Raw genomic sequence first — 19,542 nt, forward strand, 5'->3', positions numbered from 1 at the left:
GGTTCAAGTCCTGCTTGAGGTGCCTTGCAATGGACTGGCATCCCATCTGGGGTTTGTCCCCACCCCCTCCAGCCTTGGACCCTGTGTTGCCGGGTTAGGATCCGATTTGCTGCGACCCCACTTAGTGAGGGGTTTCAGACAGTCTGTGTGATCAGCAATGCAATGAAAGTTTTGAAAACCCCGCTAGCTACTCACATTTACTGTATATTATTGTTCTAACTTTTTTCTTAGTTTGTATGGTTTTCCTGTTTGCTTTATTGATATTAGTATTGTAGTCTGGCATAACTGCTTATTTTCAATTGACAGATTAATTTGCTTTAGAACAGATTTTTGCCATACATCCTGCATTTTATTTTCGTTGTGTAATATTAGGTTCTGGAATTTTTTTTGCTTTAATTTATTCTTGGAATCATATTTAATATGCATTTAGCTACAACACATATATTGATTACCATTTACATGGACATGCAAGCAAAAATCCTTGTAGTATAGAAATACATATTTTTGGGAATGTAACAGAAAATACCGGTAGTATGCAAAAGAATCAGAATCAGAACGAGCTTTATTGCCAAGTATGTTCGCACATACAAGGAATTTGTCTTGGTGACAGGAACTCCCACAGCACAGACAGAATGACAGTGACAAGACAGGTGAGAAGATAGAGTATGTGAGCAAGGGATAAAAAATATTTAAAAATATAAAGTACCCAATATACAATTGATCAAGTACAATTGGACCATGTCTATACCACTGTATGGGAAGCTATGCTGATTTTTTTTAAGATGGTCTTTTGAAGTAGAAGTAGACGACAGCTGTCCATCTACTCAGAGCCGTATGTATTGCTTCAAGCGGAGGATGACAAAGGTGGCATTTTGCCGATGGCTCAAAACTGGTGGACGTACAAACCATTGTCATCTATAGCTTCTTCACCTTCTGTTTGCTTCATTTACACCTTCTCGACTCTTAAGGCAACTCTATTTGCAAACAAAAAGTTACCTAAGTTTGTAAGTCAGGTACCATCTGTACTTATCTCTGAAGTTGAAACTTCAGTGGTACATCTAAATAGAAAAAACATGCTTTGTGTACGGTCAAAAGCTACACCAAGACTCTCATTGAAAGTAATGTAGTACAGCGCTGATGCGCCAAGCTATGGAAAGTCTTAATGGAAAAACCCAGCTTTTCTATTTCCCCCCCCCATTAAAATGTTTTTTTTTTTTTTTGAAGCTAGAACTTTATACTTTGTTCAGATGTGTCCATTAAAAAGTCATTCATTCTATTTCTTGAAGTAAAAATGTCAAGTTATTTCCTAGAGGAGTGTTTGTGTATGATGCATGTGGGTAAGTCACGAGTCATGAACAGCATGACTAATTTCATATGTTCAGTATTGCTGCAATAATTTTTTGGAAAGTTCAAGTGCTTTATTATTTATTCACCATCTTTATTTAACCTGTAAAGTTTTACATGACATCATTTCATAGTTGTATGTCTTATTGTTTTGCGGATTGAGGTCCAAGTTGTTCTGAGAAATGCCTTTAATACATCATGATTGTCAGGTAACTTGGTGCATGTAAAATTTCACTTTATTCGTGTTGAAGTATTGTTATGATCAAATATCAAAACGCTCAAATCATATTTTCTTTTTTTGTAGCACCTAAATATTAGAACATTTACAGATGATATGGTAAGATTTGTTTTCCCTCTGTTTACTAACAATCCTTTGAGAAAACCGCTTTACTACTGACATTTCTGTCATGAATAGGGGCTTTAGTTTAACTGGTGAGTCGCAAGTAATTGGATAATGATGGGTTTTTCACCATTAAAGTCAGCCTTTCTCTTAGTGGTGTGTTGCATAAAACTCATTGAACTATGTTGCTTGACAATGGCATGGTGGAAGTGGTACTTTTTTTTTTTTTGTACTGTGGATATGCTGTCTACATTACTACTGCTATCTATTTGATGACATTACCGAAAACTCCTTGCTGCATATTGCATGATATGCAATCTGTTAATTTCTGACTTTCTCTGTTATGCCATGAGTCATTGTCCTTTGGGGTGCATTAATACATTTAGCTCCCGACTAAGTGTATTTGGTTAAAATCGATGGATGGTTCATGTTCATTTCCTCGTAATTAAGACTTTGAAGTTTTAACAGAGTGGTAGTGAGAGCTGTACTATAACCAAAATCAGATCTCAACTCCTCTGTTCAGCATCTGTTTAATCAATTTAAGTAGGAAGTCACATTTCCACATTGATTAGTTTAGTTTTTCTTGCATTGCAGTATAATATTACTAATTTATATTAAACTTGGAAATAAGAGGTGTGATTGATTCTGTACTTGCTTGGAAAGTGACGTATAAAGCCATGGTGTTCAGTCATGTTTCCTCCACCCCTGAGCCATTGTAACTGATTTTAATGTGACTGAGCAGCAGCCTTTTTGCAGGCATTACCTCAATAACAAAGTTGTAGTTTAAGGGGCTTTTAAATGTCCCATGCCAACATGATAGAATTTAGGGGTTGTATGAGCACCCAGAAACATAAATATTACTTTAACATGCCAGTGTAATTTTAAGAAGCTCTTAGCTTTGATTTTGATGGAAGTCATTGCATCATTCAAATCACATTACACCAAATTCCTTACTTAGAAACGCTATGGCTTTTTATTTTAAATTGAAAAACTTTGGGTCAAGGACCTATAATGCTAAAGTAGATGTTTTATTACCATAAAATGAAATTTTGAGTTAATCAAATGTCATTGTTATCCTTTAATTTTTAAAACTGTTAAATACATCCACAGTATTCATACTGAGATGTACTTGTTGTCAAGTTGGCCCTAACCCAGAAGGAAGCAATCAACAGATCACTCTATCAGTATCTTTCATCATATTGTTGAAAACAAGCATAGTAAATGACACAAAAGAATTTTCACATGTGATACTATCTTCAGATGCATCAGAAATGCATGATGCCAAGGTCTGATATCTGTTGAACCCAAATACAGATTTAATTCATCCTTGAGTATTTCGGTGTAATATTTACTGAAATTGCGAAAAGGCTGGAGTTGTAAGGATTGTTTGGCAATTCATCCCATCATGCATCATGTGACAAGCTCTGTTGATACAGTGCTTGAGTATTCTTCATTTTCTAGTTGGACAGATTTGCTAGTATCCGGATTCCTGGCACCAAGAAGGATCGACCATATCTTCCCAATGTCAAGAACTCCTGGTCCAGTGATTGGTCTGCAGCCTCTGAACTGGAGGACCTATCCTGTAAAATCACATCAGAAAAGGAGATACTGGCCTTATTTGAAAAAATGATGGTATGTACTTTTTACCATAAGATAAATACGATAAATCCCATGAGAGATTTTGTCAGTTTCATTCATTCATAAATTGACAATGATGAGGACTTCAGGCAAAACGTGTTTAATATGTAAGCTTCTGCAATGGCTTGTTTTGCTAATAAACTGACTGTGTTCTTTGTACCCAGAATATAATACCCTTCATACAACCTTCAGTTTTCCTAAATCATTCTGTAGTTCATTCCAAATGCCTAAAAGACAAATCCAATTCATATTATTCATGTCAGATACAACTTATTTTCTTTTTCTTTTAACATGAATCAAGTTCATCATGTTTCAAGGGGAAAAATGGTGTTTCGGCCTTGTACAAAGTTATTAAATTGAATTTCTGCAGGTTGTTTTTGAACTGAATAATTGTTAATGGTTATGGACTGATGGTAACTAGTACTGGTAACACATCTTCTTAAGACACAGGAATATCTGTGATTTTGTTTGATCCTTGCTTCTTTGAGACAGCGTTCTGTTTTTAATCATCCCTTGTTTGATTTTTGTAAAAATTGTTTATATGTTTTGTAGTTTTGCCCTGCCTCTGCTAGTTTCCCTACCAGAGTTGTTCTTGGGTGGTATGAGTACATAATTTCTGATGTGCTTCTCTGCTGTGGCATAAGATCTTGTATTATAACCCAGTTTTGCCACTTACACAGAAGGGTCTAACCATGTTAATGTAATGCAGTTAATTTGATTACTATTTTTGGTTTTGCATCTTGTTCTTTTAAAGAAACGGATGCTTTTTCTTTGTTCTTATTTGCACCCCAGCATGCCCAAAATACTGCTGAATCCTCAAACCATTAAGGCTTAGAGTATTTAAAATACTGTAAAATAAACTTTACTTTTGTAGAACACTTCTCTAAATGTTGTTTGATAGCACTTAACATTGCAAAGGACAAAAAAGTATGACACAAATCCATGAGGTTTCAATGGAGTGATGTTACACAGAATAGCATGTTCTCCTGATTAATAATGTTCTACTTTAAAAAAAAAAAAAAAAACCACACACTGCATGCTACCTGAGATTCAGCAGACTATGATGTGAAACAACTTTCTGTTAACATACTTTGTTTCTTGCTAAGACATTTCCACTTTCAATTTCCCCTTAAAATCCAGAGTTACAGGAAGTACAAGGTTTAAGTGGTTTGTACTAGTTGTTTATGCATGATACAAATATCTCACATATTTACTATCTGAATTTTATGTCACTAGTCTATTTTATTACTAACAATTCAACACTTGTTTTCAGGAGGATATGAACTTAAATGAGGACAAAAAAGCTCCACTCAGAGAAAAGGACCTCAACATGAAGAAAGAGATGGTCATTCAATATATAATCACAGCATCTAAACCTGTAAGTGACTTTTTTTCATTTGAAACATTGAAGAAAAAAAAAACATTTTTGGTTTAAATGCTTGTCAATTTCTGTATATTGGGATCTATGTTGTGTGTGTCTGTTAATACATGGCCTTGAAGCAAAATTTTGGTAAGTATTTAGCGAAAGTCTGAGTTTGGCAAAAATAGGTGTTTCCCCCTTGTGTCAGTATAGGAAATGCACAAGCAAGCATAGTTGTAGCTCCCACCAAAACTTTTACAGTTTGTCATATTTATTCATTTAGCTGATGCTTTTCATCCAAAGCGACTTAGATTGTTAAGGTTACAGTTATTTACCCATTTATACAGCTGGGTAATTGTACTGGAGCAGTTTTAGGGTAAGTCCTTTGCTTAAGAGTACTACAGCTGGAGGTGAGGCTCAAACCTGCGACTTTTGGATCTAAAGGAAGTAGCTGTAACCACTACGTTACCAGCTGTCCTTCATGTATGCTGGGATGTCATATGGGATAAATGCTCAGTATAGCTCTTATGGAGCACAATTAAGTCACACCATTAAATAAGATATTTCAATGTTCTTTGATGTTTGTCAAATTGTATTTTCTTTTTGCTTAACCTTCCAATGGGGTACTGGTTATGTGGTATGTTACCAAGCTTCCTAAATTTGGTTGTCTTCAGTGTAACACGATTGAACTTCAGCGTATCTAAAATGCAATCTATAACTTTTCAATGTAGGAAACTTGGATCTCAGAAATGGATATTACACAGGAATTTGACTTTAATAAATACACACACACTTTCAGAACCGCTTGTCCCATACGGGGTCGCGGGGAACCGGAGCCTAACCTGGCAACACAGGGCGTAAGGCCAGAGGGGGAGGGGACACACCCAGGACGGGACGCCAGTCCGCCGCAAGGCACCCCAAGCGGGACTTGAACCCCAGACCCACCGGAGAGCAGGACCACGGTCCAACCCACTGCGCCACCGCACCCCCCACTTTAATAAATAATATGCAGTAAAACTGATCAAGATACATGTTTCATTTACCCTGAGGGAATCTGCCTTTACAAAACAAAAATAGAAGTAATAAAGCAAGCTATTTAAGAACTGTTAAACATTTGTGACAAATTGCATGCTTGTGATCAGTAAGTTTTTATGTAATGAATGTAAATAAAAGAAAAGCTGGTAGTTTGTGACGGCTCAGTATGCAACTGTCAAGGAATCAAACTGCCTGAGATGCGTCCTGTGCAGTGCCAACTAGTTGGAGAGGTGGAGTTGGTGCTGTACGCATGTCTGTGCTCAGTTGCCCCAGTTGTGCAAAAAACTTGAAATGCAAAGTCTTTTTGCCACTGCAGTGCATCTGATACCACATGAGACTCCTGTGAATGATGGCCACATTAAAGGCAGGTGTGTTTAATATTCTCAGGTTTGCTCAATTCATTTTATTTGCAACCAAATCAATCACGTTTACTAATAGTAGAGCATCTTCTTAACCGCTTTGTTTTAGAGGCAACACCAGAGTTTGAATGTTCCACCTTGTCTTGACTTTCTGGTTACAAGAGTAACATCTGGTGTGTTCTCTAACTGGTAGGCAGAGTGCCTAAAGGCAAGATTTGTCTTCAGTAGCCATGTTCTGTTTAACCATATGAGTGGTCTTGCAATATTCTAACCACTTAAATTGCCACAGGCTTTTCCTCCCATTTATATGTGCAATATATGAATATCTTGAATTTCTAGATGTGTAATCTGTCACTTCTGTTCTGACACATTTATCAAGGATTATGCTGGTTCTTTTCATTTTTATTTACCAAGATGATCTCAACTGTACATAAACTTTAATATTACAAAACTCAGGTAAGTAGAGGATAAAGACAACATGACAGGTTGATGGATTCCTCTGTTCTGCATTCTCTAAAAGATATGAATCAAAGTCCTTATAAAAAGGTGCAAATCCTTGAGTCCTTTCTTTTCGTGAGGGTGGATTAAACACACACAATATACTACAGTGAACAACAGTGGCAAGTGCTGTGTGCTCACCCTTCAATGCAAATGAAATGTAATGGCCATGCAGAGTTTGAGCACACCCCTGTTCTTGTCTGAAATCCTGGAACTTTATTTCTCACTGATTTGTGAGCTAGATCGTGCCACCTTCAAACAGCGGGGCACCTCATGAGGGGAATAATTCAAACCTCAGCAAGGCCTGGCGTAATTGAAATATGTTGTTTGAATTTCAGATTGTCAGTCCATTTAAAATTTGAGGTAAAATTCATAAGATTCCATTTGTTTTGCTGCAGTATATACTCTGTTTAGCAAGCAAAGTGAGTCTGAGCAGGAACAGTAGAGGGCAGTGCTCTCTTAGTAGCCTACCGTCGTACAGCGAGTGAGTGAGTCGACGCTCAGTCATGAGACTTGTTGAAATGCTCTTCTCTCCATATAGCAAGTAAGCACATATCTGTTTGTTGTTTCACAGATCATTACTTTTGGTATCCCCTGATAAGGTGCCCTTTGTGCCACTGTCCCTGGTTCGAGGGAAACTTAAGTGACAGAGATGGCTGGAGCCTTGGCTCCACTGGCCAGTGGAGTGTCTCCTGCTTTATTAATCTTTCACAACGCTATTGACAGTCACAACCACGAGCAGATACAAACAGGCTTCCTTGTGCCCCCCCCCCCCGATGCATATCCTTTTAAAAAGTGTTTATTTAGTGACATATCTTCTCCTTTTTAACTTTTTTCTATCAAAACATCTTGTAAAGTTTGTGTTTTATTACCAGTGGACTATAAGACGTTTAGTGACAATACCCGTTGTTACACTGCATTCATGCTGTTTCCTAGTGAGGTACCACCTCGGACAGACGATCCTTCTGACAAGACCTTCTTGCAGTCCACAGAGTCAGAAAGGGCACCCCTTCTTACACTTATGCTAAGTGTTGACCGAAGTCTGAGGGCTCCAAGTGAATGCAGTGAATCGCTGCTTCCAGCCAGATAGCTATCTCTTCTGATTGTTTTATGAAAGTGAGCATTTCATTCTTCACACTGATTTTATTGATTGCAACAGTTCCTTTTGTTTGGCAATTGTATCAGCTTTTACATCTTGCAGTGTATTTCCAAGCTGAAAACAGAATGGTCTTTTGTTTTTCCCATAACATGATGTATGATTCAAGCAGAATTCATTAAGGAAGACCAGGTAAGGAAACCAAACACATCCTTTTACTGAAGTTTCTACGTTATGCACATTTGCAAGTGAGATATGGTATATACTACATTTTTGTTGTGCTTGTGTAGCCAGTATCTGAATAAAATAATAATTAACTTAATGAATATTTAAAGACCTAAATATAGCTGTGGTTTATCTGGAAATATGCCCATGATACCATAAAGTTCATAGCAAGCATGTAATGACTGAAAACTGGATTATTGTAAATCATACAGTTGGATATCACTGCCGTAAGTACTTAGGAACTGTGCATAATATGCTGTGCCTCTTCCATTTTCATGTATTGTTTCAAAGCAAAGGAACAGCTTTTAAGTCAACCATTCAGAGCTGAGGTGAAGAAGATGGTGATTTTTCTTCAGTTGTTCTGTGGGTCATCTTTGTGGTGCTTCTGCTTCAATTTTGATATATGTACTCTCATTTCTCATCTAATGGTGTTAATTTCTTTCTTAAATTCACCTTGTTAGGTGAATTCCCATTTTGAGGAAATTGCATCTTTTTTTCTTTTCTTTTCGTATGGCTGAAGTATATATTCGGTTCATGGACAAATTGACCAAGACAGAAGCCATTTTATACGCAGCAATGATACCAATGTATTTTCCAGTGTGGTGTTAGACATGGTATACAACACAATGGACAGTCTTTCTGTTAACTTGGCTCACAAATGTTTGACACTGAGAAACATTTGATTAAGTTAAGATAATTAAAGATTAAGGCTTTGTTTAAGCTTTTTTTTTTAGGGGTGTTTGTGTTGTTAAAGCTGTCCACACAGCCTCATGAGAGGAGGAGCAAAGAGAGAGAATGTCCCAATTGTGCATTACTTACACCTTCCTGGGCAGAATCCATCCAGTCCCCATATTAAAATCCTTCACTGTTTTTCCTCACCACTCAGTTTTTGTGGATACCACCAATAAAAGCACATTTCACATGTCCTCAGCCTTTCTCTTTAAAAGAACACATTTTCCCAATTTAAATATCTGATTTCATAGAGTTAAGCTTTATGGTTTGTATCTATAAGGACTCAAAGGACCCAAAAAAGCATCAACAATATAATACTAATAGGTTCAGTTGTGACTTTGGGCTGACATGAATCAATGGTTGTGATTGGTTTGGAATGTTACCGTGATGGAATGCTTTCCTGTGCTAACTTGCGCTAAGCATTATTAGGTTTCTCTACATGGCTAAATTTATTTGTGTTCTGTAATTTTCTTCAGTGTTCCCTTTGTTGTGGTGACTTATTGCTCTGTTCTTATCCCCGTTTATGAGTTCAGTCTTGTCCATTTGTGTGAAGTTTATTACATGTGTGCGTGATTTCTGTAATGTTCATCAGGATCATATGGTGAAGTGAAATGACTACAAAACATTTATAAATGTTGCTGTATTGAATAAGTTCATTGGATAGAGTATTGTATTATGTGAAGGGATAGATGTATATTGGCAGCTGTAATTATTGGCTTCTTGTGTAGGTCTTGGATTTTAAGGAACATTTTCTTCACCTTCTTCGTTTTTGCATACCATATAATTTCAGATGTGATTTGCATACTATATGTACTTAGCCTGACTTCAGTACAAGTGTTCGGTTAACTGTTTGTGTGTGAAGCAGCTCTTGCAGACTGGGGTTTGATTAGTGTGTCTTAAAATGGTTTGACTTCTGACACAACAGAGCTGGATTCCAGATTGATTACATGGAAAGGTCATTGTTTCTCAGTGCCACAATCTTGTCTTTTTATTTCCTGTATCTTAAAGAATCTGTAACTGTCTGAAAGAGATCATTTCCAGATGCTATGGCATTTTCTCTTAAACCTTCCTTTAGTGTCACTGTCGTTAACAATGTTTTGATTGTCGAGACAGAGTTTGGCCCATTGTAAGAAACTACTCTTGAATCCTGCACTGAGAAAAAATTTATTCAAGGTATTAATGAAAATGCTTTTTACAATTTAATGTGTATACTTGAGATGCTGTGTGTACTTTTAGGTTTAAACATGGTAGTTGACTTTAAACCCTTTCAGATTCGTTTTTTTTCGTTGTTGCTTAAAAGGCTGGATTTCTGAAAAAGTACTAATGGCTATATTCTTATACAGTGGGTCCCCTCCTTATGAAATTAATTGGAACCAAGAGGTGGTTTGTTACTCCAAGGCTGTTAGTCGAATGTGACACAGAGTGAGCCAGGCACTTGTCATCAATTCTACAATTCTATTCTAATTCTATACACAGCTACTTGTGTAATGTGTGCCAGCAAAAACAGTGTACTTTGAAACTGCACTTAGGGAATTTTCTGCACTCTGTCTGTTGAAGTGTGCATTGTTTATTTGAGTTGTATGTCATTTTAGAGAAAAGCATCTGACAAATATAATGTAAATGTCAGCAACATGACATCTCTGCATTTCAGCAGGAAACGCCTGTAGACTGACTCTCCGTTCTCGCTTTTCTTTCTCCCACTGAGCAGCTGAAGGAGACCAGGCTAGCAGACACCCTTGCGCACATGCCTATGCGTTCTGAGGTCTCTGCGAGTGGGTTTTATGAAGGTGTAATGAAGAATTGTGGTCATAGCTAGTGCAGGGTGTTAAACTTAAGGCATTGCTTACTATTTGCAATTGCTATATGTTGCCAAATGGGATGATGCTTTCAATGATATGCTTGCTCTGTTTGTGAAAAATTAATACTAAATACTTGTTAAAAATGTTAATGCAGGGACAAAGTAGGGAATCCACTGTATTTGCATTACTTTAATACCAAAATGCCTCAGCCTTTCCATTTCTAAATGACTTTGAGAAGTGCTGAATGGAAATATGGTTTTCCAAACCCCAATTATTCATAGCATCATGGTCATGTTTCAATGACTGGGGAGATAATTACTGTAAGCTCATCAATGCATTTGGTGCTAAATGTATTTTTTGAAAACATCTGAAAGTATGCATCCTATCTAGTTCATCAGTAATTACGATCTAGTCACTTCATCATAATGCAATATTGGGTTAACTGGGTGTTTTGAGTTAGTTAACATCAGATCCTGTCATTCAGGTGACCAAACCAGGGGTGATTAGACTCCTGGTAGTGATACCGTTAACTCATGGTTCACCTTTCTTGAACTAAGACCATTCAGATGCCTTCCTCACCAGCCTCAGTAACAACTTTCATGGCCTTTTTCCTCTGACTGCCTGTGATAACCACTCTAAGCCCTGTCCTGAAACTGTACAGCAAAGGCCCTGCTGTCTACTTCAGTGGCCACACACCTTGCCCTGCAGCCTTTTGAGTGACACATCCACCAGTTCCCTTGTACTCTATCTTGTTCGTCTCATTGGTGTTTTCCATGTGTTCATACCATGGGACTGTAAGCTTCAACGAGACATGTCTAGAAGCTTCAGTCAGCAGGACAATGCTTGGTCTTTGAAATGTCTTTGCAGTGGTGACTGGAAGTCTAAGTGGGTCAGTATGATCAATCATGTCCAGGAGTGGACTTGTGGACTGCCTCAGAGCATTAGGGTAGTATGCCTTTTTTTGCCACCTTAAGGATTGTTTGTGTGCTTAGTTGAGTTTTGAAGTCTGTTCCAAATGTTATTTCTCGTTGTCAGTTATTTAGAGAACTTGCAGTTTTGAAGATAATGCTCCAGTTATCTTCTGAAACATTGGCTTATTTTTATATCTCTTTTGCATTAAGGGTGAAAACATTCCTACTGGATCTGGTTCAGCTTTAGTGTATGTTGCTTTGTAATGGCCTTAAGGTTGCTTTAGGGGATATATGAACCACCTCTGATTCATAAAAGATAATCTTTAGTCCTTCCAGGCTTTTCATTTAGCCTACACTTAATTTTAAACCAACGATTTGGCTGTTCTGGCCTGTGGATTTTTTTTTTTTTTCCTTTTTTCCCAGAATTAAGATTTCATTGCTGTATTGATGCAGGAAGTTTGTAAAGTTGTAACTATAAGGATTACATGTGGAAGGTTTGCCTTTTGTGTAATTTGACAACTACTTCATGATGGTGAATTTCGATTGTAGTTGCAATTTTTTTTGTGAAATATATTCATTGAAAGTGAAAACCGTACTTTCCTTTGACAGTAACAATATTGCAATTGGGGTACTCATCGGGCAGGTCTAGCAGTCTGATTGACCAGAAGTAGTGGTGGTTGGGCAGTAAAGTCAGGAGAAGTGTAGCATCTTTTTTTTTTTTTTTTTTTTTTTTTTTTTTTTCCTTCCCCTCCCTCCAAGGAAAAAATCCTTTCATTCCTCAGGTGGTGTGTAAGGTTTCTGCAGTGTTATTTTGCATGGAGGTAATGTTTACCTGTCTGTAAGGAAGCAGCTGACGGGTGTGCTTGCTTGTACTGTATGATTTCCAGTCTTGTCAGCCGTTGGCTGTTGTTTACCTTGCTAATAGCTGCAGGCAATACTGAGCAGCTCTGAGGTATCTGGTGAACTCCTAAGAGGCACTGATTTCACAGTGAGACATAAACTTATAACTTTAGAAATTAGCCTTGTAATATTAATTTCAATGATTTGCTAATCAATGAATTTACCATTTTGATAGCACAGAATGAAGTCCAGCATTGCGAGAGAGTATTGCACCGGATATTGATCGGTACAGATTCTACTCAATGTCTGTCACCAGCTCACCATTGTAAAGTCCAAAAAATCATAAGTCAAACCATCGTAAGTTGGGGACCACCTGTATTGTTGTGCAAAAATACTCCAAGCATTTGTGGTGACCATTGGTGTGGAGGCATCGCAGGATCAGGCTCAGGTGTCAGGGTTCAGTAATCTGGCATTTCACTAAGCTCTCTTGCTTCTCTTACCATATTGGAAGAGGGTCAAAGAGGCCATTACTCATAGCTTTAGTGATGACATGCGTATAGATCTTCCCCATTCATTGTCTAATTGCCTTTGCTACATTTACATTAAATTTATTTAGCTTTTCTCCAAAGCAACTTCCAATGAACTCTAGTGTTATCGGCCCACACCTTATTCACCAAGGTGACTTACACTGCTAGATTTAGAGTTCTCTGGCTGACTGTTATTTATTGTTATTATTGCTACAGTTATTTATTATTACCATTACTCATTGTTATTATTTGTTGTTTTTTTTTGTGCAGTATTTCTATTGTTTTTGTTCATAGTCTGTGAAGAAGCATTCCAGAAGAATTTCATGATATTTGTACCTATGACAAACTTGAAACTAGGTACACTACTTAGAGGGTCACTCATCCATACATCAGGGGAACACACTCTCTCTGATACTCACACACTACGGGTGAACCTGAACAGCATGTCTTTGGACCGTGGGAGGAAACCAGCGCACCCGGAGGAACCCTTCGCAGACACGGAGAGAACATGCAAACTCCACACAGACCGAGTAGGGATTGAACCCACATCCTCAAACACCACCCAGGCGCTGTGAGACAGCAGCGCTACTCGCTGTGCCACCGTGTCAACATTTACCTTTTGTGAACTTCTTCAGACTTCTTGACAAACCATGTAGGTTAGTGAGATGTAGAAGTGATGGCTTAATAATTCATAAATATTTCATAACTCTAATGGAACAGTTCAGTAATCTTTGCATGTCAGTAACAGGGTGACTGTGAACAATAAGTTTTTGGGCTACTAGTAGAGAGCCTGACACTGACTATTATGCAGGGATGCTATAGATCCCCTCCCTGTTGCCTGATCAGTTGACTTTTTAGGAAGTGTCTGCAAATGTACAGAACTACAGAATATTGAACCCCATTTTTTTCTCAGTCTAACTGAAGGAAAAACATGTACATCGGACAGCCTGTGGATTTCATAAGAATGTGTTTTTTTCTTAAAATTTCATTAAATACAGTTGAGGTAGATCAGGAAAAAACTTAACTAAAATGATTTCCCCATGTATTTCGTTATGAATTTTTCTTTGCTGTACTTTCTGTACACAAGGTAAGGTTAATGTTTTTAAAAGTAAAAAATAATTAGGTTCAGATTCTTCTTTAGTAGAACATTAGTTCTTCATCCAGTTCTATAAAGGTTCAAATGTTTTTGAAAGCAAGGGATTGTCTTTGGATGGTTTGTGGTATACTGCCTATTTTTACAGTCAATTTTTGATGACTCCTTTATGGATCTGTTTAAATCAGTTCATTTATAATGTATGGGTCAGTTCAGGAGGGCTGGAATGTTGTAGTCTGCAGTGGAATCTAGAGGACAAAGCTGCTTCTTCTACCTCAGTTTCTTACCCATGCTTGATTTTAATCCAGATTTTTTTTTTTTTTAAAAGCCTTTTTTAAACTCTAGTGTGCTTGTGGTTCTGTATTTGCTTCTTATTTTTTGGAACAAAAATCTGAACTTTTAATGGCGGGCCAAGCTGTTAACCAAGAAAAGCCTGATTCATTCAGAACCTTAGGAGAGAGGCCATTCTCCACTTTAATTCTCCATGAGCAGTTGGATATTGAGGGGTCACAGCTGGATTGCACCAAGTAATCAAAAACGCATTTACTTGTCTAAACCCTCTCACCCTAAATGCTAGAAGGTGTCCCCCAAACTAATTAGCTTTGAAAAAGGGTAAGCCAAGACAGCTGGAGATCTGAAATGACCAGTAAAATCACTCTGGAGTTCAGTGTTTGTACCGACCGAAAGCCCTCCACGTTTTTATTGCATTGCATGTGTGAGGTTCCCTGACTCTAATCCCACACTTTTTGAAAGCTCATCATGTGTAATAACCTGAAGGTGTATATTCAAAATTTCTTTTAAGCAAGTGTAATTTCACTAATTTTATTCTTTTGTTTTAAATTGAGTGATTTTAACATCTTTTTAATGTGTTGAAGTATGCTTAATTGTGTCTAGTATCTGATTGGTTGAAGTAATTTTTCTAACAAGAATCTTTGACACTGGCCAGTGATGTGATGTTTTAAGTAACTATATTGATTTTATATCACTAGTTGTCAATTATTTTGTAACTTCCTGAAGAAATTGCATTTTTTTTAAATGGAGAATGTCTGACCTTTTTTATGAGAATGATTTAAAGCTATAGTGTAGGATTATCGAAGGATTATCATTTCTGATTTGAGGCTTTTTGTATTCAATGCCCCCTCTGTTAGTTTCAACCTTAGGTAGAGGTACTACACACACACACACACATTTTCAGAACTGCTTGTCCCATACGGGGTCGCGGGGAACCGGAGCCTACCCAGTAACACAGGGCGCAAGGCCAGAGGGGGGACACCCAGGACGGGACGCCAGTCTGTCGCAAGGCACCCCAAGCGGGACTCGAACCCCAGACCCACCGGAGAGCAGTAGAGGTACTATAACAAAGAAATGTCCCAGCTCATCAGACAAACTTGTTCAGTTCTTATCTTATTCTTTCCACCTCCACTCAGTGGTATCCAAGTAACTGATATGTTGCTAAATGAGAGGCATACTTCATCACAGCTTTGCAGTGTTGGTGCAGTGTGCGTTTACATCCACTTTACATTACATTTTAGTAGACTTTTTTCAAAGTGACTTTCAATGAACTCTATGTAGTGTTACTATCAGCCCACACATGCCTTATTCACCAAAATGACTTTGCTAGATACTCTTACTATGGGTCACTCATCCATACATCAGTGAAACACTCTCTGTCACTCACTCACTATGGGTGAACCTTCAGTAGCATGTTTTTGGACTGTGGGAGGAAACCCACACAGACTGAGTAGGGATCGAACCCATGTCCTCTCAAACCACCCGGGCGCTGTGAGATGGCAGCACTACTCACTGTGCCATCATCCTGCCCATCCTTGTCAAGGTGTTTCTACTAGTAGCTTTTATCCCTCCCCCTCACGGTGTCAGTGATTTGTATAAAAACTCACTTCTTTCTCCATTTAAATCTTTGCTACATTCACAATGTTGTATAATTATAACTGTGACACAAGGAAGTACATAATGGTATTGTGTGAGATCTACCTTTCAAGCAGTGCAGAGTTGCAGATGAAGCTATTAAGTTTTGTGGAATAAGTGCATTAATCCTTAAATAGCTATGTCTACACACACAATGCTTTCCTCTGCTGCTAAAATTGAGTGGACTGCTGTCATCATGGTGCTTTTGCTTTTTAAAAGGAACAGGGACACGTTAATGTTTTTGTTTTGGCCTTATAATTCTCATTTAATGTCTTATGAAATTTGACACAAAAACTTCTTTCTAATTATCTGAGTATTACCTCGAGTAGAAACTTCGATCACACAGGACATCTATGACGCACTGGGGAATATATTAAAGTTTCATTCCTGTTCTCATGAAACACCATCATTAAGTCTTATCTCAAATGCCAGGCCCATTACGTGTTCTGTGTCAGTATCTGCAAGATTTCACCTCCTGATTTGTCTGCATTTAACCTGAAGAGATTCCATAAAGGTACTAAACGCAATCTATTATCCCATGACCCCTAAAACTAAGTTGAAATCTCAACGTAATCTCTTAATACTACCAGATGTATATGCCTGTGCTACGGTAAAGTGTGACTTAAATTTTTATAAAGCCATTGACATTTATGCTTTTTTTTTTTTTTTTTTTTAAAAGTGCTTTTCACCGTCTTTTGAAGTGTAGCTTAAATCTTCCGTTTGCCTGAAGTTCACATAGCAGCAATTTGTTCCCTCTGTGAGCTCTAGAAAATCTTGCTTAGTTATTCAGGTATATATTGAGGATTCATTGGGAAAATACAATGTAATTTAAATGAGGGATATTAGAATCCAGTAACTAGCTATGACCTGTCTGCTGTCTCGTTGTCCTTAAGCTTAATACCTTAAAGATAGCTGGAGGTTCTTAACCCTGAAAGTTTTCATCTCCTGATTAAAATGCCCTTAGTGTCATTCATCTAACATTTATATTGGGCTTTTATGTTGTCGTGTCTTTTTGGCATTAAAAAAGTGAGTTTTCATGCAAACTTTGAGGGTGGCATGCCAGAGGAGTAAGTACTAGAAAAGTGGAGTCACATCCAGTGCTGTTAAAATTGGGTAACAGATGGTCTGTATAGCAGGAGGTGAAAGGTGATGAACGAGATGGTAGAATAATGAAAACTTTCTCCACTCATGTATTAATGTAGTTCATGCTTAGTTTGAGATGAGGTGTATGTATATTACAGAAAGTTTTTGGACAGGAAAATCAAAAAATGTTAAGGGCACCATTTTGTCAAATTTCCCAATGTATGTATGAAAGACATTTTTAAAGGCTCTAGATTAATTTCCTTGCTGACAGCCATCAACTTATGTCTGCTTCAATCCACTTTCTGATTATAACTTGTATCATAACTCACATGAACATTATAGCCTTGTATAAATTTGTGTTCTTGGTGAATTCATTTTAAATTTTAAGCCACAACATTAACACTATCCTGCAGAACTTAAATTTGGTCAGTATGGCCTGACTTTCATTATTTTTTTTTAATGTATCCTGTTAAATGTAATTATTTCCGTTTAGTGTTTTACTTTTTTTTTTTAATACATGCAGAATTCACCAGTTTGCAATTTTCACCAGTTTGGAGGTAAATATCTGGTTGAGTGCCTGCAGGCAGATTTCACAGTGCATGTTTTAACTGACAGGTGCTACCAAGGGTGCGCAGCCATGTTTTCAAGTCTAATTAGAATTGATAAATAATAGCAAAAATTGCAATGGCAGTGAAGCAGAATATCTAGGAGTATCAGGTAAGCTCTTCCTGCAGTCACTATACAATACACTTGCTTTTAATATTCCTTTGTAAATAGACGTTTGCCTCTGTTCAAGGTTCACAAGGTTATTAGTGATGCTTTTTAGTGTAATTTTGCTCTCCCAGAACAGTGCCTGAAACCAGAAGAAATTTGAGTACCTTAAAATGGACATTTTTGTGGATGAAGTTTTTTGTGTTATGTTATTGAAGGTATTTTGACAATATTCTTTATATGAGTAAAGTTTAGCTTCATATACATATACTACAATTAACTGTACAGAAAAATTGTTCGGAGTCCACTAAGTTTTTTTTTGCATAGTTTTGTAAACAGATCTGCACATTTGTAGGTTTCTAAAACTGCCATTTGAAAGCTACAGATATATAAAAATGAGTTTTCATAAAAAGTCAACCAGACATAATTCATTTTTTAGGTTGGTTGTTTATCTAAGTGATATACATGTACAGTTTAGCTCTGTTTTGTTAGAAACTGCAGCCTTTCTCTTTTGTGCAGTTTTCCTCTTATGTAAATAAGGACTAATGTATCCAGATGCACAGAACTATGATAGCTCCTACAATCCTCTTTCAGTTGTGCGATGCTGTTGGTAAAACACTGTTTGCAAACCAATTACTTCAATGGCAAAAAAAAGTACAAAACTGTCTGCCTTTTAATTTTGCATTTCAGCACTTCTGTGATAAATTCTTTATCTCATAATTACATAGCAGGTGTTATAATGGAATGTGTGTTAATAAACTGGATTTTGCATGACAATGAACCTTTTGAATGACAATGGAAAGTGCCAAGACACAATTGACATTTCCCTGTGGAAAACTTCAACTTTTATTTTAATTTTACCTTTGTATACAGGAGGAACATTCATATAATTGTGTGCTAGCTTGCGTCAGTACAAAACAGTCTTTTACAATAATGCTGTTATTTAATGGTCTGTGCCCTTATGCAAATTTAAATTGGGTTGTGGGTTGGCAATAGCAACATTTTACAGCACATCTTAGGTGAAGAATTCTTATTGCACAAATGAAATGATTTTTTTTTTCTTTTTTTAAAGGGGAATCTAGAAATAAGATTGTTCACTATCATTTTTCACCATTCATTCATTACCACTTTAAGCTTTTTGAAAAGCTTCACTACTTCTCATGTACTGTATATATAGACTGTCAACTATTACCATCAGTATTTGTTCCCTTTAAAATGACTGACAAGACTATACATCTACAGATGTACATATTGCAAATGCTCTACCTTAAATTAGTTTTTCAATGCTGTACTGTAACAGATGTACCATTCTGCTGGGGCTGAGCTGAGCAGTTTTTAACAAATGTTACTCTGGATTAGGCAGCAGCCACAAATTCAACAATATCTCAGAAGAAATCGCATCTGGCTTTCTCCAGTCAGTTTAGATGAGTTCAGTTTCATTTCCTTTGTGTTTTTAAGTTGTTAAACATTAAGGTGCTGATTAAAATTTTTCTCATCTTTCACAAATTTGATATTTCTGGTTTGGTGTGTTTGAGTTCCGTTTTCATCAGCACTGGTAATATACAGTACGTAGAAACTTCAATGCAGCTACTGTAAACTTGTGTGTAATTTTAGCCTTTTATTTGGCTGCTTATTAAATTATACCGTTTCCCTACCTCTACTCTTAGCAATTTCATTTATTGTGTTTTGTATGAATAATGATTTTTATAAATCTATTACTACTTTTAGTTTTATGAACAGCACTGGGTCACAGCATCATGACGAAATTTCATACACATCCAGATACCTAAATCAACTGCAGAAGGTCAAAAGGTTGCAATAAATCACAGCTGTAATCAGAGCACTGTCTAATAAGTTCCAGACAGTTATCCAGACATTGCAGAATTATTTCAAATTGTCATGATGATCAAATTTTAGTTTTACATTTGGAAGAATATAAATATGTGGTCCACATATTTACAGAGGGGAATTTTAGATGTATACCATAGTTTTAAGATACCTGGCCTTGCCAAGTATTATGGATAA

At 37.1% G+C, this 19,542-nt stretch overlaps 1 protein-coding gene across 1 annotated transcript in view; it reads left to right on the top strand.

Annotated features, from left to right (window-relative positions):
- The window catches only part of LOC108918293 (protein diaphanous homolog 3-like), a 204,922-nt gene that overhangs the window by 17,743 nt on the left and 167,637 nt on the right, over nucleotides 1-19,542 (top strand). Inside the window, exons 2-3 of the mRNA XM_018725417.2 lie at nucleotides 3,146-3,316; nucleotides 4,596-4,700. Coding sequence (XP_018580933.2) covers nucleotides 3,146-3,316; nucleotides 4,596-4,700 — 276 coding nt within the window. The remainder of the gene's footprint in view (nucleotides 1-3,145; nucleotides 3,317-4,595; nucleotides 4,701-19,542) is intronic.

Source organism: Scleropages formosus, chromosome 14, assembly GCF_900964775.1.
Source record: "Scleropages formosus chromosome 14, fSclFor1.1, whole genome shotgun sequence".
NCBI lineage: Eukaryota > Metazoa > Chordata > Actinopteri > Osteoglossiformes > Osteoglossidae > Scleropages > Scleropages formosus.